We start from the raw sequence: 27,775 nt of genomic DNA on the forward strand, positions 1-27,775 counted from the left end.
AGAGCTTAGCACGGCTGGAACGATCAGAGCTCTGAACTGCACGTGCGCAGTTGGAAAAAAAATTGGAAAAAGCCTGTGTCAGATTGCTCCTGAGCCACAGAAAGCAGAGAAAGCAGCCCGGGAGCAAAAAGCAAGAGCGAGGACGTATCTCGGGGTGGGGGAGGTAAGTAAGATGTATCTCTGGTGAGGGGGGTGCAGGGGAGTCGGCTGCCACTCTGTGGGAGATTGGTGGGGGGGGGGTGGTGGTGGTGGAAGGGGCAGGGTTGGCGATCGGTCTGGGTAGTGGAGGGGTGGATAAGGAGGGCAGTGATGTGAGTGGGTAGTGGGGGGGGGTGCTGGATAAGGGGGACACACACATCACTGCTCCCCTTATCCAGCCCTCCCCCCCTCCCACCAATCTTCCGCAGAGTGGCAGCTGACCCCCTGCTGCCCCCACCAGAGTTCCATTTGCCTCCCCACCAGAGATTCATCTGCCTCCCCCACCAGAGATCCACCTGCCCCCCCCACCAGAGATCCACCTGACTGCCTCTCTCCTCCTCCCTCCCCACCAGAGATCCATTTGACCTCACTCCCCTCCTCCCCCCCCGCAACCAGAGAATGATCTGACTCACTTCCACTCCCACCCCCACCATTGATCTGAGTCAGAGAGTTGTTGGAAAGAATAAAGACCCTCTTCAGAGACAGGAGCACCCCACTTATTTAGCAGGTCCATAATGGTGCAGTCCCATATCGGTGAACACAGTGGTAAAGGGGGAAATACTGATATAGTTGGGCAGGCAGTTCATTAATTTAAATGCATTTAAATCATCATTGCGACCAAATTGGGCACGGAACGGATCTGCGCCACTCGCGGGTCTCGCTAAAGTCGCGAAAGTCGCCTGAAAACCGGGGCAAATTGTTGGTAAAATCGGGCCCAAAATGTGCTAATGAGCAGGAGGTTTCCTTGCCTCACAGCCCCAGGGTCCCGGGTTCGATTCCTGGCTTGGATCACTCTGTCCGGAGTCTGCACGTTCTCCCCGTGTTTGCGTAGGTTTCCTCCGGGTGCTCTGGTTCCCCCCCAAACAGTCTGAAAGATGTGCTGGTTAGGTGCTTTGGCTATGCTGAATTCGCCGTCAGTGTAACCTGAACAGGCGCCAGAGTGTGGCGCCTAGGGGATTTTCACAGTAACTTCATGCAGTGTTAATGTAAGTCTACTTGTGACACTGATAAATAAACTTTAAACCTTCTGAATCTCTTCAACGTTTTCTGTTTTTATTTCAGATTTTGCACCTCTCTCATTATTTAAATTTTCTTTTATTTGGCTTAAAGCAGCTTAATTTTAAGATTCTTACAAATTCTCCCGGACTCCTTCCTCTGCAAAGGGAATGATTTGCATCCAACTGGTCAACAGGTCTGATGTGTTCTCATTCATTATCACTCATTCCCCAAATCAACTGAACTCATGGACACTGTGTCAGAGCTTGCAGATTTATTAAGAATACATTAATAAACATACATCAAAAAGTGGGACATACGGCAACATATTGCCAATTTAGTCAAAGGAGTGAAATAAAGGCATTACCATTCTCAGCACTGTAGCTAGGTCTTTGAAGTTTCAACACCCATTTTTCTATCTTTGTCTTCCCTCTTTCTACAAAGAAATCCACATGTTTCAGCATTTCTTAATACAAATCCATTTGTTGACTTCTGGTAAGCTTATCAAGGTGGCACAATAGTTAGCACTGCTACCTACAGCCGCAGAGATCCGGGTTCAGTTCCCAGCTTAGGTCATTGTCTGTGCAGAGTCTGCACGTTCTCCCTCCACCTGCTGGGTGTTTACTCCCACAGTCCAAAGATTTGCAGGTTGAGCGGACTGGCCAAAGGGTTACGGGAATAGGGCAGAGGAGAGAGCCTAAGCGGGATGCTCCTTTGGAGAGTTTGTGCAGACCTGATGGGCCAAATGGCCTGTTTCTGCACAGTAAGGTTTCAATAATTCTCTGGTTAAAAACTGGCCTTACTCATTTATTCTTCCAGAGATAAGAACAACTGCCTGACACTGACACATAGAACATAGAACATAACAGCGCAGTACAGGCCCTTTGGCCCTCGATGGTTCCACTGGTCAGCGCAACAATCTAATGACCCTCTAACCTAAACTACTCCACTGTTATCCATATGCCTATCCACTGACCATTTGAACGCCCTTAAAGTTGGCGAGTCCACAACTGCTGCAGGCAGGGCATTCCATGCCCTTACTACCCTGTTTCACTGGCATGCTTGCTATTCCACCAAATGATAAAACTTCCAATTATAAATCTGTACCAATCACCTACTTCTAAAAGGAAGAATAATTGCCTTCTGTAAAATTTTTGACCAACTGATCAATAATCTCTGAATCTCATCAGTATTTTAACTGATCGTTGCTTTAAGCTCAGTCGTAACGCAGCAATTCAACGGTCAATGCATCATAATTGACTTGTACCTCTTTATTTGAGCAGCAGATGCTAAATGAATACTACAAAGCAAAAATGATTCAAAAGTAGTTAAACATTGGGAAATTTCAGAGCAATTTGACTAACCCTATCCTTACATTACTGACACCAGTATGCTTCTAAACTACATTGTTTTTATGCTATTCTACTTAGGGCTGTGAGTTCACAGCAAAGCAAGAAGGGGAATGGTCATTCCCTCGGACTGCGGGTGAAACGATTCTGGAAGTGTCACCCATAAAAGAAGGAGCTGGAATTGCTGGAAAGCAATCCAACGCACTGACAGTTAGTCATCCAGATTCTCTAAATAATCATCCACATAGCGCAATATCTGCAGCAATGCAGAGAGTATTAAAATATCTGTCAGATGATCACACACAATATCGATCCAATAATTTTTCACAGGGAATACGCATGAAGATATCATATTGAGTTTTCTTTGAACTTCGCGTGCCTAGAGGAGAAAACAAAGGTATAAACATAAGGGACATAAGAACAACAGTAGGACATTTGAATCATCATAACAGCTCAGTATCTGCTCAAGTTGACTTGCCAAAAACCGAGCAAATGTGAGATAATGCATTTCGGGAGGTCTAATACTGACAGAAATATACAGCAAATGGCAGAACCCTTAAGAGTACTGACAGGCAGAAAGATCTGGGTGTACAAGTACATAGGTCACAAAGTGGCAATGCAGGTGGAGAAGGCAGTCAAGAAGGCATACGGCATGCTTGCTTTCATCAGTCGGAGTACTGAATTTAAAAACTGGCAAGTCATGTTGCAACTTTATAGATCCTTAGTTAAAATGGACTTGGAATATAGTGTTCCATTCTGGTCGCCACACTACCAGAAGGATGTGGAGGCTTTGGAGAGGGTACAGAAAAGATATACCAGGATGTTGCCTGGTATGGGGGGGGGGGGCATTAGCTATGAGGAGAGGTTGGAGAAACTCGGTTTGTTTTCATTGGAATGACAGAGGTTGAGGGGCGACCTGATAGGAGTCTACAAGATTATGAAGGGCATGGCCAGAGAGGAAGTGTGAATTAGGGGCATATTAGGTTTAAGTTGCGAGGGGCAAGGTGTAAAGAAGATGTATGAGACAAGTTTTTTTACTAAGTGGGTGGTGGGTGCCTGGAACTCGCTGCCGGGGGAGGTAGTGGAAGCGGATACGATAGTGACTTTTATGGAGCAACTTGACAAGTACATGATTAGGATGGGAATAGAGGGATATGGTCCCTGGAAGGGTAAGAGGTTTTAGTTCGGTCAGGCAGCATGGTTAGTGGGGGGCCAAAGGGCCTGTTCTTGTGCTGTAATTTTCTTTGTTCTTTGTTTCTATCCCTTAAGAACCACAGGACGCAATTCTCCCAAAACAAAAATTCTAAGTGCCGAACTCATTCCCGCCATTTGGCCCATCGAGTCTGCATCAACCACAATTCTACCCAGGCACAATCCCCACGTATTTACTCTGCCAACCTCCTGACACTAAGGAGCAATTTAGCAGGGCTAGTAATGGCAATTTAAATATTGAAACACGCTCCGTGCTAATTCCCAGCTGATTACTCCAAAAAAGTTGGAACCAGAAATGCACGGAGACTGTGGCACTCAGTGGGGAGCCGGTTAAACAGCCTCCACTCATACCTCCCAGCCCTGGAGCAGTGCAGCGGCTGGGAGAATCGCCCCCTATATTTCCCAATCAAGAATTACACAGAATGTACGGAACACTGAATGTGACCATGGGGTCGACCAGTTTGTGTTCCCTTTAACATCCACTTCAACCTGCTCCCATTCCCCTTCACCTAACTCCGCCAGTGTATGTATTCTGCCATAGCCCAGTATCAAGCAAACCCATTCCACTGCTCCTTCCGGGGACCATATCCCTCGATTCCCACCCTCTTTATGTATTTGTCAAGACGCCCCTTAAAAGTCACTATCGTATCTGCTTCCACTATCTCCCCTGACAGTGAGTTCTAGCACCCACCACTGTCTGTGTGAAAAAACTTACCTCATACACCTCCTTTAAATCTTGCCCCTCCCATCTTAAACCTATGCACCACCGCGCCCCCCCCCACATTACTCTTCCACTTTGACCATGCCCTTCATAATCTTGTAGACTTCTCTATCAGATCGTTCCAGTGAGAACAAACCAAGTTTCTCCAACCTCTCCTCAAAGCTAATGCCCTCCATACCAAGCAGCATCCTGGTAAATCTTTTCTGTACCCTCTCCAAAGCCTCCACATCCTTCTCATAGTATGCTCATAAACCCTCATCCATCTCGGCTGCTGCTGAGTGGTCCCATTCTGGAAAGTGCAGTTTAGAAACCCTTCATTCTTCCTAATACTATAGAATACAACCTATTGCAGCTCAAGCAAAGGGATTCTCAAGTCAATCCATATTGCATCAAACTCTCAAAGAAAACAGGCCTGTCACTTATTTACCGCCCATAATGATTCATTTAATTTATTCTCAGCATCTGAGTAAGGCCACAGTGAGTGCCCTCCAGATAGGCAAAGCTAAATATATTCACCTTCCCGAAATCTATGTTCAACCATTCGGAACGACCAATTTCTAATGCTAGTGTGCAAACTATTGGATTTATTTAATTTAATATGGAGATATTGGTGATGGACTGGGGTGGGCACAGTAACTAGTCTCACAACACCAAGTTAAAGTCCAACAGGCTTATTTGGAATCACGAGCTTTCGGAGCACTGCTCCTTCATCAGATGAGTGGAGAGCTGGGTTCACAAACACGGCATATATAGACAAAGACTCAATTGCAAGATAATGGTTAGAATGTGAATCTTTGCAAGTACAGACGGTGCAAGTGGAGAGAGGGATAATCACAGGTTAAAGAGGTGTGAATTGTCTCAAGCCAGGACAGTTAGTAGGATTTTGAAAGCCCAGGCCAAATGGTGGGGGTTACAAGTAGTGTGACATGAACCCAAGATCCCGGATGAGGCTGTCCCCATGAGTGTAGAACTTGGCTATTAGTTTCTGCTCTGCAATTCTGCATTGTCATGTGTCTTGAAGGCCGCCTTGGAGAACACTTAAGACTTGCATTCCAACCATTATCTTGCAATTGCGTTTCCGTCTATATATGCTATATAAATGTATAAAACACAGGTTAGGTTCACAAACATTCATTGCTGAATAGACTGGGGCTTTTTTCTCTGGAGCGTAGGAAGCTGAGGGGCAACCTTATAGAGGTCTATAAAATAATGAGGTGCATAGACAAGGTAGATAGTCAATAACTTTTCCCAAAGGTAGGGGAGTCTAAAACTAGAGGTTTAAGGTGAGATGGGAGAGATACAAAAGTGTCCAGAGTAGCAAACTTTTAAAACAGAAGGTGGTGAGTGCCTGGAACAAGTTGCCAGAGGTAGTAATAGAGGCAGGTACAATTTTATCTTTTAAAAAGCATTTAGGTAGTTACATGGGTACAATGGGTATAGAGGGATATGGGCCAAATGTGGGCAATTGGGATTAGGTTAGGGTTTGAAAAAAATAAAGGCAGCATAGACAAGTTGGGCCGAAGGGCCTGTTTCCATGCTGTAAACCTCTGTGACTCTATAACTCTCTACTCACCTGATGAAGAAGCAGTGCTCCGAAAGCTCGTGATTCCAAATAAACCTGTGGAACTTTAATCTGGTGTTAAGTAGTTTAGATCTGGGGCTTGCAAAGTCTTTCATAACTTTCAGTAGGTGTGTTTCCTAACCTAATACTACAGCCACTGCATTACTGAACCCATGCTCCACACTCTTGGGACCGACTTACATTCTCAATATTTTATGTGAATATCTTTCGAACCAATCTAGTTCCATTCTCAGCCACTGAATGATATCAGCTTTATAGTGTTTGTATCCTCTGTCCCCAATCCCTATCCACTTCTTCAATTACTATTTATTTCATTTTACCAACCCAACCAGATCACGCATTGATATCCCCAACTTCAAGAAAAGTAAAATCTTACATCCATTCTCCAACAATAATTAAATTCTGTTGGAATAAGCCTCCAGGGTAGCAAAATTAAATCTTCACTGCCAGAGAGGTTGTTTGTCATTGATCATTTGTTGGTGGGAGAGGTGGAAATGAAGGCCAGATCATTCTCTGGTGGGAGGGGTGGAGAGGGGGCAGGAGTAGGGGGCTCTGCTGCCATTCCATGAGCGATCGGTAAGGGTGGGGGGGGCCATGATCAGTCTGAGTAGCGGGGGTGGGTGGATAAGGGGGACAGTTATGTTGTGGGGTTGGGGCGATGTCAGTGGGGGCCATCATTCCCGGGCCGCTTTATCCGCTTTTTGTGATGCGACAGGGGTGTGTTTTTCAGATTTTTTTTTCACCACGCATGCACAGTTCAAAGCTCCAATCGGAGCTGCAGCGTTTCGGGATAAGTCCTGCCCACAGCGCGATTCAGGCTTGCGCTCTTGTGTGCGAATGGGGACGCCTGGGAACAGATTTCCAAGTCGGATCTGAATTATGACGGTGCAGAGGGTCCTCGGGGTCCTTGTGCATGAGTCGCAAAAACCCAGCCTGCAGGTGCAGCAGGTGGTCAGGAAGGCTAATGGGATGCTGGCCTTCATAGCGAGGGGGATTCAATATATAAGTAGGGAGGTCTTGCTGCGGCTGTATAGGGCATTGGTGAGGCCGCAGCTGGAGTACTGTGTGCAGTTTTGGGCGCCGTACTTACGCAAGGATATTTTGGCTTTGGAGGGAGTGCAGAGGAGGTTTACTAGGCTGATGCCGGAGTTGAGGGGGTTGAGCTATGAGGAGAGGCTGAATAAACTAGGCTTGTACTCCTTAGAGTTTAGAAGAATGATGGGAGATCTCATTGAGACGTATAAGATGATGAATGGGATGGATAGGATAGAGGTGGAGAGACTCTTCCCACTCAGAAAGGACAGTAGGACTAGGGGGCACAGCCTCAAGATAAAGGGGGGGTGGTTTAGAACGGAGTTGAGGAGGAACTTCTTCACTCAAAGGGTGGTGAATCTCTGGAATTCTCTGCCCATTGAAGTGGTGGAGGCTGCCTCGCTAAATATTTTTAAGACGCGGGTTGATGGGTTTTTGATAAGAGAGGGGATTAAGGGTTATGGGGAGAGGGCGGGAATGTGGAACTGAGCCACGACAGATCAGCCATGATCTTATTGAATGGTGGGGCAGGCTCGAAGGGCTAGATGGCCTACTCCTGCTCCTATTTCTTATGTTCTTATTCAGCACTTAGAATCAAAATGGTAAAATAGCTCCCCATAGACTGCAGCAGTTCAAGAAGTCAGCACAATACCACCTTCTCAGGGGAAATTAAGAATGGGCAATAAATCAACAACTATCGGGCAGAGATTCATAACAATTGGCAAAAAGGGTACAAGTGATGTGAAAAAGAAAACAAAAAAAATCACTCAGTATGGTTGGAGTCTGGAACAAACTTCCTGAGGGAAGGGTAGAGGCAGGTTAGATCAAGGTACTGGAAAGGAATTGGATCGCTATCTGAAAAGAAAGAATGTGCAAGGTGATGGGGATAAGGCATTAGGCAGAATGCTCTTTCAGAGAGCCAGTGCAGATTTGATGGGCCTAATGGCCTCCTTCTGCACTGTAACGATTCTGAATAACTGAGGAAATTATGTGATTTAGAAATAATGTAGGAAGGTGGAGTTGAGGTTGAGGGTTGAGGCCATGATTTTATTGCTATGGAGATGCTGTCGCCGGACTGGGGTGCACATAGCAAGAAGTCTCACAACACCAGGTTGGACTTGTTGGACTTTAACCTGGTGTTATGACATTTTTTAACCATGATTTTATAGAGTGCAGAACAGGCTCGAAGTATAGAATGGCCTCATCCCCAATCCTGTTTTTTTTACATTCTTCTGATCCTATGACAGCCTCACAAATCTTCCTATTGCAAAATTTCAATCAGTGTGAGTGATTAAACTCTGAAAATTGGTGAGAAGAGAACTTGTACCTTTTGTTCAATGTGCTCACTCCAGTAAGTATTTTCCAGATCTTTCCCGACCAAAGGACAAGCTTCATCCACTTTGGTTAATAAAACAACTTGGGGTATCTCTATAGATGAAAGAAATGATTTATTTATGAGCAGATCTCCCGTGGCATTGCTCACAACAAGACACAGGGCATATTTAGGAATAACGCAAAGAATTAAAGGATAAATATTAACCTGTCCTTTCAAACTGGTTCACTGCATATTTCATAACCCCATTTCGTTTTCAGGTGCATAAGATTTCATATCTTATCTAAAATAATGCCACTTCTTACAATACACAAATTGTAAAACCTGACACCTTTGTTTAAAATAAATGGAAATACTTGACTTAACACTGAAAGATTGGAAATATTAATCAGAATTTTGGACGGATTATTCTCCATGTAAAAGGCACCAAGTAGATTACTGGTTGGATAAAATGCCATGATCTCTGTCCACCCCACAGTCATTTAACATTGGCTTGAAGCAGGACTTTCACTCATCAATAACACAAAAAGGGTGATTCTCCCAAAACAAAACTCAGTGCTCAATGGCCAGGAAAATGAAAGGATTTCCTGCTCTTTTTTTGTGCGTACTCAGTTGAGTGAATCCCACATCACAGAGTGCCACATGAGGATTTATGCAGATAAGGAGGGGATGGAGGGAGTGGGGTGGGTGGGTCTCTCCCACTGTCGAGGCCGACATCAGCATGCTGTCAGTGGAGAGATCGGTGTGCACACACTGGCCCCTCCCCCCCCATCACCGACTTTCCAACTGCTTCCCAAGCATTCCCTTCCCTCTGGCTTCCCTGGCTCCATTAATCCCTTCTTGATCGCTGGCGTTCCAGAAACCACCCCACCCATGCCCCAACTGCCAGCCCATCATGACCAGTCTTGACCTTCACTCTCCCCCATGTACAGCCCCAACCCCTTCCCCCCCCCCTCATATGCAGCCCCAGTCAGGCCCATTCCAGCCCTTCTCCCCCCCTCTGGCCCCACCCCCTTGGACTGCCCCATGGGCAGTGCCAGGGTGCCCAGTGGGAAGTGCCAGGGTGCAATGCATTTCAGACACCCACCACCCTCTATGTAAAAAAATTCTTCCTCATTTTCCCTTTACACCCACTGCCAATTATCCTGAATCTAAGTCCCCTAGTTCTAGAATTCTCCACCAACAGAAACAATTTTATCCTGTCCTCTCTTCCCCTCATAATTTTGTACATTTCCGTTAAGTCATCTCTTAGCCTTCTTGTTCCAACAAAAATAATCCCGATCTATCCAATCTTTCCTCATAACTACACTTTTCTAGCCCTGGCAACATTCTTATAAATCCTCTCTGCACTTTCTCCAGAGCAATTCTGCCCTTCCTGTGATATGGTGACCAGAACTACTTGCAATGCTCCAACTGTGGCCTCACACAACTTACGCAATACCAACATTGTATCCTTACTTTTATATTCTACACCTCTGCCAATGAAGGAGAGCATTGCATATACTTTCTTTACAACCTTGTCTATTTGAACTGTTGCCTTTAGGGACCTGTGCACTTGCTAACATCCATGTACACAACATCCACTGCGCTACCTTTCTTGTCACATCCTCAAAGAACCCAATCAAGTTTGTGAGGCAAGACCTTCTTTTAACAAATTCAATCTGGTCACGTCCATGCCTTTCTACATGACGACTAACCCTACAGCTCAGGATTGATTCTCCTAATTTGCCCATCACTGACAAGATGAAATATCCTTTCCATGTCCACCTTGTTAAGAATCTTACATACTTTAATCAGTCTTCTAAGCTCCTGCGGGAACAGGCCCAGCCTGTCTAACCTTTCCGCATATGACAACCCACTCATTCCAGGGATCAATCTAGTAAACCTCCTCTGAACCGCTTTCAACAAACACATTTATATCCTCCCTAAATAAGGAGACTAAAACTGCGCACAGTATTCAAAATGTGGTGTCACCAAAAGCCTGTACAACTGAAGCATAAAATCCTTTCTTCTATGTTCAATTCCTTTCATAATAAAGGATAGCTTTCCATCAGCCTTCTTAATTACTTGTTGCTCCTGCACACTCTTTAATGATCGATTCCAGCATCTTTCCCATGACGGACGTCACGCTAACTGGCCGATAGTTTCCTGTTGTCTGCCTCCCTCCCTTCCTTCTTGAGTAAAAGGGCTATACTGTTACATTTTAGTCTGATGGGACTTTTCCAGAATCTTGTGAATTTTGGAAAATTAACACCAACACATCTTCCAGCTCATTAGCCACCTCTTTTGGGACTCTAGATGAAGTCCTTCAGGACCCAGAGCTTTGTCCACCATCAATTTATTCAGTACATCTTGCCTAGTAAAGTCCCTCTCTCCCTCCCACCTCCTGATTTATTGCTATTACTGGAATGTTTCTGCATCTGCTCCAGTGAAGTCAGAAACAAAATTTTTGTTCATTTTGTCCACCATTTCCTTATTCTCGAATATTAAGCCCCCATTCTCATTCTCGAGAAAACCAACACTCAATTTTCTTCCTCTTTTCCTGTTTAAATACCTGGAGAATTTCACAGTCACAAGGCCATGAAATGTGCTGGGATCATGAAAGGTGCGGTATAAATGAACACCTTCCAGTGAACCTGGAAAAATTCCGGTGAATAGTTAGAATAATAAAGAGATAACAGCGTGATTGGTGGTCCTGATCACAGACTGCACTTGGTCAATGTACCACTTCTTACACTATTAGAACCATAGAACTTCTACAGTAAGACACCATCCAGCCCATTGAGTCTGCACCGACTTTCTGAAAGAGCGTCCCACCCAGGCTCTCCCCCCTCTGTCCTGTCCCCGTATCACCACACACTTCCCATGGCTAATCCCCCTAACCTATACATCCCGGGACACTAAGTGGCAATTTAGCATGACCAATGCACCTAACATCTTTGGAGTGTGGGAGGAAACTGGAGCACCCAAAGGAAACCCACATAGACACGTAAACTCCACACAGTTATCCATGGCCAGAATTGAACCTGGGCCTCTGGCGCTGTGAAGCAACAGTGCTAACCACTGTGCCATCATTCTGAACTACACTCACCCAGTTCAGCAATCTGTGATTGAATGGTGCGTATTTTCTGTTCCATTGCAGGGGAGAGGATGGTGGGTTTGCTTGCATCAATCACAAATACAACGCAGTGTATCCTCTCAGCAATTGTTGGCGACTTAATGTAGCCTTTTGTATCAGCTTGAATTGGGGAAGCTGTATTAAACTGCAAGTAAAAGAACCTAACGTTAAAATGATACATTTCTTATTCGTTCATTCTTAGGTTTTACGTATCAGTGGCTGAAATATAGGCCGGAATTTCACCGGCATGCCAGACGTGATAGTTTCCTAAAAGGCACCAGAAATGATGAGGGGAAATAAAGGGTTAAATTTATTTAACAACTGGGAGCTTACTTGGGAGGACAGCAAAAGCCCAGTTAGAAAATGTGAGACATGGATTAAAGGCACAGTGGCGGGCAACCTGCAGCCTGGGGGGTCACATACGGCCCATCTGGGTTCTGAGTGTGGTCCACAGTACATTTTGTTGACTGTGGCCCACGTGCTGGGTTGCCACATTCTGCTGATTTCTATCTGTGTACTTGTCTTCCTATCGGATAGACTGAAGTGATTCGCACGCAAAGCAGGGGCAAGTGAAGCGAGGTTCACGCTAATTGCATTCAATATTGACTGAGAGCCGTGCGCTCCATCCATGTCCAAAGCGTGAGCATTTCTTTCGTTTTCATCATTCGAAGTTGATGGAAGCTCTATTAATATAGAAATGATTAAGCATTTTCTAAAACTCATTATGAAATATTCAGCATGCATTAACATAAGAATAAAGAACATGGGAACTCAACCCTGTGGCATTCCACTCGTTACAGCTTGCTAACCAGTAAAAGACCCATGTATGTCAACTCTCTGCCTCTTGTCAGTTAGCTAGTCTTCTATCCAAGCCAGTAAATTATCCATAATGCCATGTAATCTTACCCTGTCTATTAAACTTTTGTGCAGCACCTTGTCAAATGCCTTCCTGAAGTCCAGATATACCACATCTACAGAACCCCCATTATTCACATGGCTTGCTACATCTTTGAAGAACTCTAGCAAATTAGTCAAATGTGATTTACCCTTCATAAAACCATGCTGACTCTGATGGACTGCATTTTGACTTTCCAGATGTCCTGTTACTAGAACCATTTAATCCCTAGAGTGTAAAAGGAGATGATTCGATCCATCAAGTCTGCAATGACTCTCCGACAGAGCATTTTACCCAGGCCCAATCCCCTAATGCAAAGCCGCGCAAACACGGAGAGAACATGTAAACTCCGCATAGACAGTCATCCAAGGCAGGAATTGAACCTGAGTCCCTGGCACTGGGAGGCAGCAGTGCTAACCACTGTGCCACCCCACTGTTACCATACTGCCCACCAATACTTTCTTAATAGGGGATTCTAGCAATTTCCCAACAACAGACATTAAGCTAACTGGTCTACAGTTTCTTACTTTCTGCCTTCCTCCCTTTTGAATAAGAGTGTTACATCAACATTTTCCAATCTACTGGAACCTTTCCAGCATCCAGGGAATTTTGCAATATTATAATCAATAGATCCACTGTCATTTCTGTTAATACCCTAAGATGACGACCGTCAGACTCTAGTGACTTGTTGGCGTTCAATCCCTATTGAGGATGATTGTTCTAAGTTCCTCCCTTTCTATTTCCTTTGCATTACCTGTTACTACTGGAATGTTACTCATGTCCTCCACTGTGAAAACTGTATTTAATCTTATTTGTCGGGTCATAATTAGTGAACAAGCCGAATTTCAACCTTTTGACCCATTGAGATAAAGGAGGGCCATTCATATGGCCTACTCACAAGCCTAGGTTGCCCATCACTGTTACAGATCAACGGGGGAGGGAACCTCTGGATGGAACCAGAGGAAATGGGTGAGGTATTAAATGAGTACTTTGCGTCAGTATTCACCAAAGAGAAGGACTTGGAGGTTGATGAATCTGGGAAAGGATGTGTCGATAGTTTGAGTCATTTTGAGATTAAAAAGGAGGTGATATTGTGGTTCTTGAGAAACATTAAAGTAGACAAGTCCCCAGGGCCTGATGGGATATACTCCAGAATACTGAGAGAGGCAAGGGAGGAAATTGCTGGGGCCTCGAGAGAAATCTTTGTATCCTCACTGGCTACAGAAGAGGTCCTAGAGGACTGGAGAATAGCCAATGAGGTTCCTTTGTTTAAGAAGGGTAGCAAGAATAGTCCAGGTAATTACAGACCGGTGAGCCTTACGTCAGTGGTAGGGAAATTACTAGAAAGGATTCTATAAGACAGGATTTACTCCCACTTGGAAATAAATGGACGTACTAATGAGAGGCAACATGACTTTGTGAAGGGGAGGTCATATCTCACTAACATGATTAAGTTTTTTTGAGGAAGTGACGAAGATGATTGATGAGGGTAGGGCAATGGATGTTGTCTACATGACTTCAGTAAGGCCTTTGTCAAGGTCCCTCATGGCAGACTAGTGCAGAAGATAAAGTTGTGTGGGATCAAAGGTGAGCTGGCAAGGTGGATACAGAACTGACTCGGTCATAGAAGATGGTGGTAGCAGTGGAGGGTTGTGTTTCTGAATGGATGGTTGTGACAAGTGGCATTCCTCAGGGATCAGTGCTGGGACCATCGCTGTTTGTAATATATATAAATGATTTGGAGGAAAGTGGTTTGATTAGTAAGTTTGTGGATGACACAAAGATTGGTGGATTTGTGGATAGCGATGAGGGCCATCAGATGATACATCAGGATCTAGATCGGGTGGAGACTTGGGCAGAGAGATGGAAGATGGAGTTCAATCCGGACAAATGTGACGTAATGCATTTTGGAAGGTCTAATACAGATAGGGAATATACAGTAAAAGGCAGAACCCTCCAGAGTATTGACAGGCAAAGGGATCTGGGTGTACAGGTACACAGATCACAAGAAGTTGCAATGCAGCTGGAGAAGGTTGTCAGGTTACTGTGAAATTCCCCTAGTCACCACACTCCAGCGCCTGTTTGGGTCAATGCACCTAACCTGCACGTCTTTCAGACTGTGGGAGGGAACTGCAGCACCCGGGGGCAACCCACACAGACACAGAGAGAACGTGCAGATTCTGCACAGTGACCCCAGCCGGGAATCAAAGCCGGGCCCCGAGCACTGTGAAGCAGCAGTGCCAACCACTCTGTCACCGTGCCACCCACCTGAGATCAGGCCCTTTAATCATTTAGCTAGTGATGGTGTACGGGAAAGAAAATAGCAGATCAAATATGCTAAAATGTAAAGCAGGTTACCTGATATTTTTTAGGAACATGTCCTTTGACTATGTTGATAACATCATCAATGTGCATTCCTGATTCGGTACCTTCTGCAAGCCCCATTGTATCACACAGAATAAGAGGGGGAGATGCTCCATGTCTTTGTCTGATGGAGTACGTTGAGTACTGCAAGTAATAAAAAACAGCGTTTGCAAAGTGCAGTCAAAATGAAACCAGTTCCAATACAGTGATCATTGAATAAATGATATGGAAAAATCTGCAAAACCGGGGCACGGAAATTGCTTTTACAAGAAAGAAAACAACAGCCGGGATTTTTTCAAACCACGCCCCCCCCCCACCCCCCACCCGCTGCTGGCCAATGGGTTTTCTCAGCAGTGAAGGTGGCTCATCGCTGGCCCGTTGGAGAGATTTTCCAGTCCCACTGGAGGCAGTGACCATTTGCATTGCTCGCCAGTGCTGGAAAATCCCAGCCAAGGTCCCTGTTGTTAATCTTCCACTGTGCTGAAGCGATTGACAAATCATGGCAATTATTCTCTGCCAAATTACACTGCAACATAGGCACACACACACACACACACACACACACACACACACACACACACACACACACACACACTCTTACGGAAATGACAGGCGGGGCAGGCCTGCTGCTATGGTCAGCCTGCCCCAAACTCATGATGGCTGGTGCTTCTTGACCAGACACTTGCTGTCACCCTGGCTCCCACCCAACCTCCCAGTAACATCCCCCCCACCCCCCCCCACCACCAACCCCACCACCCCCCCACCCCAACCCCCACCGACCCCCACCCCCCGACCCCCACCGACCCCCAACCCCCCAAACCCCACCTCCACCCCACTCACCCACCACCCCCCCAAACCCCACCGACCCCCACCTCCACCCCACCCACCCACCACCCCCACCGACCCCCCCACCCCCCACCCACCCACCACCCCCACCGACCCCCCCACCCCCCACACCCACCTCACACCCACCCCCCCCACCCCACCCCACCCCCCTCACACCCCCCATCACCACCACCCCACCCCCCCGCCCCGCCCCACCCCCCCACCCCACCCCCCAGCCCACCCCCCCACCCCACCCCCCCACCCCCCTCACACCCCCCCGCCCCGCCCCACCACCCCACCCCCCAGCCCACCCCCCAGCCCACCCCCCCAGCCCACCCCCCACCCCACCCCCCCCACCCCACCCCCCTCACACCCCCCACCCCACCCCCCTCACACCCCCCACCACCACCACCCCACCCCCCCGCCCCGCCCCACCACCCCAACCCACCCCCCCCACCACCCCACCCCACCCCACCCCCCCCACCACCACCACTCCGCCCCCCCGTCCCACCCCCCCACCCCCCTCACACCCCCCACCACCCCGCCCCCCCCCACCCCCCCCGCCCCCCCCACCACCGCATCACCCCCCTGCCCCCCCCACCCCCACCGCCCCCCCCACCCCCCCACCACCACATCACCCCCCTGCCCCCCCGCCACCCCCCAACCACCCCCCCACCACCACCCCCACCCCCCCCGCCCACCCCCCCACCACCACCCCACCCCCCCCACCCACCCCCACCACCACCCCACCCCCCCCGCCCACCCCCACCACCACCCCACCCCCCCACCACCACCACCCCACCCCCCTCACCCCCCCACACCCCCACCACCACCACCCCACCCCCCTCACCCCCCCACCACCACCACCCCACCCCCCTCACCCCCCCACCACCACCCCACCCCCCTCACTCCCCCACCACCGCACCACCCCCCTCACCCCCCCACCACCGCACCACCCCCCCTCACCCCCCCACCACCGCACCACCCCCCCTCACCACCGCACCACCCCCCCTCACCACCACACCACCCCCCCTCACCACCACCCCATCCCCCTCACCACCACCCCACCCCCCCACCCCCCTCACCACCACACCACCACCCTACCCCCCTCACCACCACACCACCACCCCACCCCCCCTACCCCACCCCCCCCTCCCCCCACCCCCACCTCACTTGGACATTCCTCTTCAAACTTCTCAGTTCAGGAAACCACATGGACAACGTGCTATTTATAAAACCACTTATTTTCTACATTTTCCAGAATTGCTCCAGCTTCACTTGAAGGGTGCAGGCAGTTGTCACTCAGCACCCGGTTCAGTACACAAGTGTATGTATGAGCAGATATATGGACCTATAAAGCCACAGGCTAAAGGGGTGGGAGGGCTGGCAAAATGGTGAAAGTGTTAGGTGGGAAACTGACATATTGCCAATGGTGGGAAAGTTGGCGGCACAGCCAACCACTGGGTGGGTCAATTGTGTTATTTAAGTGGCCACTTCCTGCTTCAAGAGGGTCCTGTACGACACAGGTAGACTATTAATTGAAAGCTAGCAGTCTCCAGTGAGATCCAGAGGGATTCTGGTGATAATGACCATCCTTCAATGACTTCTCCGTTGAACCTCACCATCACCAGAGCCTGCCAGGCTGGTCCCAGCATCTCTCAAACCACTGTTAATTGTATAAAGTGAGATTAGCTATATAAAGGGCGGCCCGGTAGCACAGTGGTTAGCACTGCTGCTTCACAGCTCCAGGGACCTGGGTTTGATTCCTGGCTTGGGTCACTGTCTGTGTGGAGTTTGTACATTCTCCTCTTGTCTGTATGGGTTTCCTCTGGGTGCCCCGGTTTTCTCCCACAGTCCAAAGATGTCCGGGTTAAGTTGATGGGCCATGCTAAAATTGCCCCTTAGTGTCCTGAGATGTGTAGATTAGAGGGATTAGCAGGTAAATATATAAAGATATAGGGGGTAGAGCCTGGGTGAGATTGTGGTCAGTGCAGACTTGATGGGCCAAATGACCTCTTTCTGCAATGTAGGGTTTCTATGATTTTTATGAGGTGGAGGGCATTAATTTCATTATTACTTGAGCACCTGTAAACTGGCACTTACAGAGAGTAGAGTGGTATCAGGAGAAAATTTCAATCTCAGCTTTATGCTACAGGCAGTCAGTATGTTTGGAAGGAACACAGCTCAGATGTTGGGACAGAAGAATAATTACTCACTTCAACCTTGTAAGTGGTTATCCTAAAAGAGAATTAATGGACTTTTGTTTGCTTAGGTTCCCCAAGTATTTTGGATTAGAATGATTAACAGGGTCATGTGATGATGTGGTTTATGTACTGTCCTGGATCTGGAGCAGAAAAATGAACGCGTTTTTCTGGAAAGTAGTTGGAGTTTGGCTATTCTGGTTGAAGTTAGGAGAATTTTGCAGGCTTCAGAAAGCTCTATAATCTCTCTGAAAACTCCAAGGCTGTCTACTCTAATTATAGCAAGTATATATCTGATTGTCAACTATACTGAAAGTGGCATTTATGTCTGTAAGAAAACTGTTGCTTTGTTGGAACTGAAACATTGAAAAGTTAGAAATTGGAGTTGTTTCCTTTCATTTATTAAATATTGTTCAATTGCTAATGGCAAGCTGCTTTATTTGTTGGAGTTATATTTAAACTGTGTTATGAATAAAGCTTGTTTTGATAAAAGATCCTTAATTTGTCAATGGAATAATTCCTGGAAGGAATTCTTTCCTCATATTTATGCCAAAATTGAAAAATTGCTGGTGTCTGGTCTAGCTTCATAAAATATCTTGGAGGTTCTGGTCCAGGACCCTAACTAGACTCAAAGATGACTGGCCACTGTGACTCTATATCTGCTATCTAGAGGACACAGCCTCAAGATAAAGGGGGGGTGGGGAGGCAGTTTAGATCAGAGTTGAGGAGGAACTTCTTCACTCAAAGGGTGGTGAATCTCTGGAATTCTCAGCCTGTTGAAGTGGTGGAGGCTACCTCGCTAAATATATTTAAGACACGGGTAGATAGGTTTTTGACAGACAAGGGAATTAAGGGTTATGGGGAGAGAGCGGGAATGTGGAACTGAGCCACGACAGATCAGCCATGATCTTATTGAATGGCGGGGCAGGCTCGAAGGGCTAGATGGCCTACTCCTGCTCCTATTTCTTATGTTCTATCTCAACAATGGCCACGAGTGGTGGTGCTATTGAGCTGCCGGCACACTGGCTCGGCAGCTCTTGGGTTGGACCACTGTCCTTAATTGGATAGCAGCCCAAGCAGCTGCTGGTAACATGTCAAACAGGGTCCTAACACTGGTTGAAACTTTTACTTTTGACAAGAAAATTCAACAAGGATTCTATCACCGGAATTTTACCGGCCTGCCCGCCACAGGAATCGGATCGAGTGATTGGGTGGACAATGGGGAGGTCCGTTGACCTCAGACGGAATCTTACAGTTTCAGGATGAGCGAGACTATAAAAATCCCACCCTATGTCTTCAGAGGAGATGGGGTAGCAGGAAATATTCACACGAAAATAACAAACAACACTGCTTTTGTCTGCACTCCTAGGGTTACCATTTTGGCGCCGGTTATGGCTTCGCCTCCAACCAAAGCCCGATTGGTGACAACATCACGGAAAACCGAATTGACCGAGTTAATGAAGCTGGATTTTCCTCCTCCAGTTGGTCCAACGAGTAAAACCCTTCCCTTAGCCACAGTGTTTCTATACAACTTGTAGCTTTGGATGGATTTGATCAGGTTGCTTCTACTTCTGTTGGTAAGAACATTGGGCAATAAAAATTCTGATCTTGAGTCGGATGATACATTGAACAAAAACAAATAAAATTACAGCACAGGAACAGGCCCTTCGGCCCTCCAAGCCTGCACTGACCATGCTGTCTGTTTGAACTAAAATCCCCTACCCTTCTGGGGACCATATCCCTCTATTCCCATCCTATTCATGTATTTGTCAAGACGACCCTTAAAGATCACTATCGTATCCACTTCCACTGCCTCCCCCGGCAGCGAGTTCTAGGAACCCATCACCCTCTGCATAAAAAAAAAACTTGCCTCGTACATCTCCTTTAAACCTTGCCCCTCGCACCTTAAACCTGTGCCCCCTAATAAGTGACTTCCCCATCCTGGGAAAAAGCTTCTGAGTGTCCACTCTGTCCATGCCCCTCGTAATATTGTAGTCTCCCCTCAACCTTGTCATTCCACTGCCATTGGCTGATCGTTGCAGGAGCATTATAACATAAGGTTGCTTTCAACCACCAGAGCTACGGGGATTGGCACAGAGTACAACACCAACCCAAACCTCCTCCCCCTCTGGTCCCCTCCATCACTCATCCACCCCACTCAGCCCCCGGCTCACCTATTCTTGCTGCTAGAGGTATGACCCAACTTGAGGCATGACCCAACTTGAGGCATCCCTCATTCAATACTACCATTGAGCTACCGGTACCAAGTGAACACATGCCTGCTGCAGCTCTTTGGCTCTGGAAGGGTGACAAATCAGTCACTCTCCCATCCTCATGCTGACCAAGGGGACAAGGCGTTTGATAAGGTGCCGCATAAGAGGTTGTTACAGAAGGTTAGGGGGCATGGAGTTGGGGGTACGGTGTTAGCGTGGAAAGGGGATTGGCTGTCAAATAGGAGGCAGAGAGTGGGGGTCAATGGGTGCTATTCAGATTGGCGGATGGTGACTAGTGGAGTGCCCCAGGGGTCGGTGCTGGGGCCTCAGCTATTTACCATTTATATAGATGATCTGGAGGAGGGAACCGAGTGTAAGGTGCCGAAATTTGCTGATGACACAAAGATTGGTGGAACGGCAAATTGCGCGGAGGGTGTGGAAAGTCTGCAGAGGGATCTAGATAGGCTGAGCGAGTGGGCGAGGACCTGGCAGATGGAATACAATGTTGGCAAGTGTGAGGTTATCCACTTTGGTAGGAATAATGGTAGGAAGGACTACTACTTACATGGCGAAAAGCTGCAGCATGCTACGGTGCAGAGGGACCTCGGGGTCCTTGTGCATGAGTCGCAAAAACCCAGTCTGCAGGTGGTCAGGAAGGCAAATGGGATGCTGGCCTTCATAGCGAGGGGGATTGAATATAAAAGTAGGGAGGTCTTGCTGCAACTGTATAGGGCACTGGTGAGGCCGCAGCTGGAGTACTGTGTGCAGTTTTGGGCGCCGCACTTGCATAAGGATATTTTGGCCTTGGAGGGAGTGCAGAGGAGGTTCACTAGGCTGATACCGGAATTGAGGGGGTTGAGCTATGAGGAGAGGCTGAATAAACTGGGCTTGTACTCGTTAGAGTTTAGAAGGATGAGGGGAGATCTCATTGAGACGTACAAGATGATGAAAGGGATGGATAGGGTAGAGGTGGAGAGGTTTTTCCTGCTCAGAAAGGACAGCAGGTCTAGAGGCACAGCCTCAAGATAAGGGGGGGCAGTTTAGAACGGAGTTGAGGAGGAACTTCTTCACTCAAAGGGTGGTGAATCTCTGGAATTCTCTGCCCGTTGAAGTGGTTGAGGCTTCCTTGCTAAATATATTTAAGACGCGGGTAGATAGGTTTTTGGTAGGCAAGGGGATTAAGGGTTATGGGGAGAAGGCGGGAAAGTGGAACTGATCCACTTCAGAGCAGCCATGATCTTATTGAATGGCGGGGCAGGCTCGAAGGGCTAGATGGCCTACTCCTGCTCCTATTTCTTATGTTCTTATCTGCTGACCCATATGTCATTTATAGTTTGTAGCAACCTTAATTTGCATGTTAATTTATATTTAATTTTTGAGGATTCTCATTCAGGTTAAAATAAAAGCCCTCAAAAGTAGAATCTTCTCAGTAATCTCTTCACTTGGGGGGTTATTCAGTAAATTTGGTTATTTTGATTTATGGTTCTACCATGGGGATTTTACATAGCTCAGTTTTTAAAAATTAATTTTTTCACCCAATAATTAAGCAGAAATAAAGCATGAAAGAACTTGCCTATTTTTCCAGTTTACTTTTCTCCAGGGAGCTTTTAACTCTGAAAAACACAGTTGAATATAAAACAGACTTGGGTAAAAGCAAAATACTGCGGATGCTGCAATCTGAAACCAAATGAGCAAATACTAGAAAATCTCAGCAGGTCTGGCAGCATTTGTAAGGAGAGAAAAGAGTTGACGTTTCAAGCCCGGATGACCCTTTGTCAAAGCCAAAAGCCCAAGCAAAGTAGTACAATTTTTCTTTGTCCACCTTATGAAAATCTGTTATAATCCTATATACCTCATTCAAGATCATTTGCTCCAAAGAAAATAATCCCAGCTTCCCCAACGTAACTTTGTGGCTAAAATCTCTCAGCTTCGACAAAGGATCACCTGGACTTGAAACATCAGCTCTTTTCTCTCCTTACAGATGTTGGCAGACCTGCTGAGATTTTCCAACATTTTCTCTTTTGGTAAAACAGTCTTGGTATCAGCACCACATTTGATGAACATTCTTAGTAAAATGAAAGGGTCCTTACCTTCCACACGGTAAACTTCACACTCTTCAAGACATACACTATTTTTAAACGAGACATGGTCATCTAAACAATAGGACTGGTCAGGAGAGGATGTGATCCATCTGCCACTGGCCAAAAACACAAGACTGCTTCCAAAACTGGGGCCGTGATACGGAGAATTATGAACAGCCACAGTGCCTGGTCGAACAGCAAACTTTCTCCTATAGTCCAGTTGAAATAGAAAAGCCTTATCATCCACTTTATTTTCATCAGTGCCAAAATCTTCACTTGTGTAACCTCCAAAAATGTGATAAGAATCTCTGTATCCAACAGTTAATGTTGGTCCTTGTCCATCACATTTAGCATGGAAAACCTCCGCACTGAATCCATGGACACTCGCTTTATAAAGTAAATGCAAGTTTACTTTCCCGAGAAATTCAGATAACTCTTCCCGAGCTTCCGCTGTGAGCCGCGATGTTATCGCAGACATGCTGAAATCTAGAAAACATTTTATTAAATTAGATTTTATTAAAACAAATTAATTTTGTCTTATAAATATATTTAAGCAAGTACTCTTGTCCAAAACTGTGTCCTCTAAATCTGTGTCCCCTATCCCACGTACCATCAGCAAACGAGAACAACTTTTCTTTGTCCACCTTATCAAAATCTATTATAATCCTGTGTACCTCAATCAAATCTCCCTCAAGGTCATTTGCTCCAAAGAAAATAGCCCCAGCTTCTTCAACATAACTTTGTGGCTAAAATCACTCATCCCTGGAATCATTCTGGTAAATCTCCACACCCTCTTAGGTAGCCTTCCTAAGTTGCACTTACCAGAACTTGTGACCAAATTGCAGCTTTATAAAAGTCAACATAACTTCCCTACTTTACTCAATACCTTTATTTATGAAGCTCGCTTGCTAACTACCCTCTTGATATGTCCTGCCACCTTCAAGGTTGTGTGCAAATAAACCTGATGTGGGTATGCCGGCGTTGGACTGGCGTAAACACAGTAAAAAGTCTGACAACACCAGGTTTTAGTCCAACCAATTTATTTGATAATAGACTCACAAGCTGTGAGGCAGCAGTGCTAACCACTGGGCCACTGTGCCACCCTCTCTCCACCTGAGCAGGAGAGGCCAAGGAGCTATCAAAGTGCTGATTGTCTGCCAACCTCAGATGAAAACCTGGCTGCATACTTAGAGGGGCCTTCAGTGCCTGAGACAATATATTTTGGCTTTAATGAACAACCCATGATGTGCCCGTTCATTGGCAGGGCACATGCAGCTGGGCAGGAGTCAGACGTATCGCTGAGGATGTGACCCCGTCCACAGCCCAGCATTCTTCCTCCTTCTTCTTGGCATCATCAGGACAACCATCCTCCTCATCCCAGGACAGCAAGCATCCTGCCATCTCCTCCAAGTCTAGATGGTTCCTCTGTGCAGCGCTGGGTTGTGGTGAGCACAGCAAACAGCAGTAATGCAGGAGACCCTCTGAAGTTTGCAATGGTAGGGCACCCGCGCCCGTCCCCCAACCTTGCCACACCCTGCCATCCCCCACTCCCCGGCCATTCCAAGCACCGGAACCTACAACAGTCCAATCGCCTGCTCCACCAACACATGGGTTGAAGAGTGAGCCTCGCTGTGACCAGTCTCCACTGGTGCTTGTGGCATCCACACATGGAGTAATCAGCCAACTCCTGGGTGGGTACCCCTTTTCCTCAGGTAGCCATCCCTCCAGCCTCCGCTCTCCCTCAAAGACAGCTGGGAATTGCCAGCAGCCCAAGATGTAACTGTCATGGTCACTTCCTGGTAAACAGGCACACAGCTGCACGATAGATGTGGTGCAGTGGCAGGGATTTGGTTGTTGAGGCAGTGGAATCTCTTATGGTTCCTGAATGGCAGCTCAGGGTGCCTCAGGAGCGACGTGGGTGCAGTCGATCAGACTTGCACCTGAGGAATCCTCCCCCCACCCCCGCAGCGCCCCCCGTGCCGCCCCCCATACCCCCGCACCCCCCGTCCCGTCCCGCCCCCCCCCGCCCCATCCCCCCACACCCCGTCCCATCCCCCAATCTCCACAATGCCACCACTAACCCCCTCAACACCACTCCAACCCTAATCCTCCCACCCCACCCCAACACCACTTCCACCCCACCCCAACACCAATACCACTTCCATTCCCAAACCCCACCACTAACCCCCCAACACCTCTCACACCCTCCAAAACCCCACACCCCAACCCAACCCTACCCTACCCTCCAAAACCATCCCCACACCCCCCAAACCCCAATCTCACCCCCAAACCACACTCCAACCCCCACAAACACCACCCCACCTCAACCCCTCCAACACCACCCACATCCAAAACCCCCACCCCCCAAAACCACAACATTGGTAAAAACACTCAGAATCAGAGGGTGGCCAGCCCCAGGTGCTGAAATTATCACAGAATACTCACTGCTTAAACACTTCTGCGAGACCTCGGAGCAAGTGTCCTTCCCGTGTCCAAACAGACAAACCACGGGCTCCGAAACTGCTCGGAACAACGCAGGACACAGACGACGATAAAAGTTAACCGGTTAAAGCGGACCAGTCAAAGCTTCAATCTGAAACCCCAGCGACCCGGAAAAAGCAGAAATTTGTGTTGCAACATTTCTGGATTATAGGATTGGTTCCCTCTTCGACAGAAACGAAACTGAAATTCAGACTGTCGAAGATGTGAATTCCTCCTGCAATATATTGAAAATTGCTGCAGCAATAAAACAATATTATAATACTAATTACGCTTCAGAGATCTTTCTTTGTTCCAATTAGGCGGCAGCACCACATTGCAAAGCTAAACCTGCTAATGCAGTGTGCAAAAACCGAAATTTAGAGTTCTTAAATTAGCAGCACTTCAAGACATAACACTCCAAACCCACTGTAAATATTAACACACTCCACACTCCCTGTAAATAATAACACACTTCACACCCCCCGTAAATAGTAACACACTCCACACTCACTGTAAATATTAACACACTCCACACCCCCTGTAAATATTAACACACTCCACACTCACTGTAAATATTACCACACTCCACACTCACTGTAAATATTAACACACTCGACACCCCCTGTAAATATTAACACACTCCACACTCACTGTAAATATTAACACACTCGACACCCCCTGTAAATATTAACACACTCCACACTCACTGTAAATATTAACACACTCCACACTCACTGTAAATATTAACACACTCCACACTCACTGTAAATATTAACACACTCCACACCCACTGTAAATATTAACACACTGCACACTCACTGTAAATATTAACACACTCCACACTCACTGTAAATATTAACACACTCCACACCCCCTGTAAATATTACCACACTCCACACTCACTGTAAATATTAACACACTCCACACTCACTGTAAATATTAACACACTCCACACTCACTGTAAATATTAACACACTCCACACCCCCTGTAAATATTAACACACTCCACACTCACTGTAAATATTAACACACTCCACACTCACTGTAAATATTAACACACTCGACACCCCCTGTAAATATTAACACACTCCACACTCACTGTAAATATTAACACACTCGACACCCCCTGTAAATATTAACACACTCCACACTCACTGTAAATATTAACACACTCCACACTCACTGTAAATATTAACACATTCCACACTCCCAGTAAATATTAACACACTCCACACTCACTGTAAATATTAACACACTCGACACCCCCTGTAAATATTAACACACTCCACACTCACTGTAAATATTAACACACTCCACACTCACTGTAAATATTAACACACTCCACACCCCCTGTAAATATTACCACACTCCACACTCACTGTAAATATTAACACACTCCACACTCACTGTAAATATTAACACACTCCACACTCGCAGTAAATATTAACACACTCCACACCCCCTGTAAATATTAAGAACTCCACACTCACTGTAAATATTAACACACTCCACACCCCCTGTAAATATTAACACACTCCACACTCACTGTAAATATTAACACACTCGACACCCCCTGTAAATATTAACACACTCGACACTCCCTGTAAATATTAACACACTCCACACTCACTGTAAATATTAACACACTCGACACTCACTGTAAATATTAACACACTCCACACTCACTGTAAATATTAACACACTCCACACTCACTGTAAATATTAACACACTCCACACCCCCTGTAAATATTAACACACTCGACACTCCCTGTAAATATTAACACACTCGACACTCACTGTAAATATTAACACACTCCACACTCACTGTAAATATTAACACACTCCACACTCACTGTAAATATTAACACACTCCACACTCACTGTAAACATTAACACACTCCACACCCCCTGTAAATATTAACACACTCCACACTCACTGTAAATATTAACACACTCCACACCCCCTGTAAATATTAACACACTCCACACTCACTGTAAATATTAACAAACTCGACACCCCCTGTAAATATTAACAAACTCGACACCCCCTGTAAATATTAACACACTCCACACTCACTGTAAACATTAACACACTCCACACCCCCTGTAAATATTAACACACTCCACACTCACTGTAAATATTAACACACTCGACACCCCCTGTAAATATTAACACACTCGACACCCCCTGTAAATATTAACACACTCCACACTCACTGTAAACATTAACACACTCCACACCCCCTGTAAATATTAACACACTCCACACTCACTGTAAATATTAACACACTCCACACTCACTGTAAATATTAACACACTCCACACTCACTGCAAATATTAACACACTCCACACTTACTGTAAATATTACCACACTCCACACTCACTGTAAATATTAACACACTCCACACTCACTGTAAATATTAACACACTCCACACCCCCTGTAAGTATTAACACACTCCACACTCACTGTAAATATTACCACACTCCACACTCACTGTAAATATTAACACACTCCACACTCACAGTAAATATTAACACACTCCACACCCCCTGTAAATATTAACACACTCCACACTCACTGTAAATATTAACACACTCCACACTCACTGTAAGTATTAACACACTCCACACTCACTGTAAATATTAACACACTCCACACCCCCTGTAAATATTAACACACTCCACACTCACTGTAAATATTAACACACTCCACACCCCCTGTAAATATTAACACACTCCACACTCACTGTAAATATTAACACACTCCACACTCACTGTAAATATTAACACACTCCACACCCCCTGTAAATATTAACACACTCCACACTCACTGTAAATATTAACACACTCCACACTCACTGTAAATATTAACACACTCCACACCCCCTGTAAATATTAACACACTCCACACTCACTGTAAATATTAACACACTCCACACTCACTGTAAATATTAACACACTCCACACCCCCTGTAAATATTAACACACTCCACACTCACTGTAAATATTAACACACTCCACACTAACTGTAAATATTAACACACTCCACACCCCTGTAAATATTAACACACTCCACACTCACTGTAAATATTAACACACTCCACACCCCCTGTAAATATTAACACACTCCACACCCCCTGTAAATATTAACACACTCCACACTCACTGTAA

At 46.4% G+C, this 27,775-nt stretch overlaps 1 protein-coding gene across 1 annotated transcript; it reads right to left on the reverse strand.

Annotated features, from left to right (window-relative positions):
- Window positions 1-1,453: 1,453 nt before the first annotated feature.
- On the reverse strand, window positions 1,454-24,718 carry LOC145348293 (interferon-induced protein 44-like). The gene is made up of 8 exons (XM_080196496.1): window positions 24,566-24,718; window positions 22,130-22,606; window positions 21,613-21,652; window positions 19,202-19,388; window positions 14,795-14,944; window positions 11,515-11,686; window positions 8,418-8,518; window positions 1,454-2,922 (listed from the first exon to the last, which is right to left on the reverse strand). The coding sequence occupies exons 2-8, from the start codon at window positions 22,596-22,598 to the stop codon at window positions 2,755-2,757; spliced, it is 1,287 nt and encodes a 428-aa protein (XP_080052622.1). The 5' UTR covers window positions 22,599-22,606; window positions 24,566-24,718; the 3' UTR covers window positions 1,454-2,754.
- Window positions 24,719-27,775: the final 3,057 nt, after the last annotated feature.

Source organism: Carcharhinus amblyrhynchos, chromosome 9, assembly GCF_965287045.1.
Source record: "Carcharhinus amblyrhynchos chromosome 9, sCarAmb.v2.hapA, whole genome shotgun sequence".
Classification (NCBI taxonomy): Eukaryota; Metazoa; Chordata; class Chondrichthyes; order Carcharhiniformes; family Carcharhinidae; genus Carcharhinus; species Carcharhinus amblyrhynchos.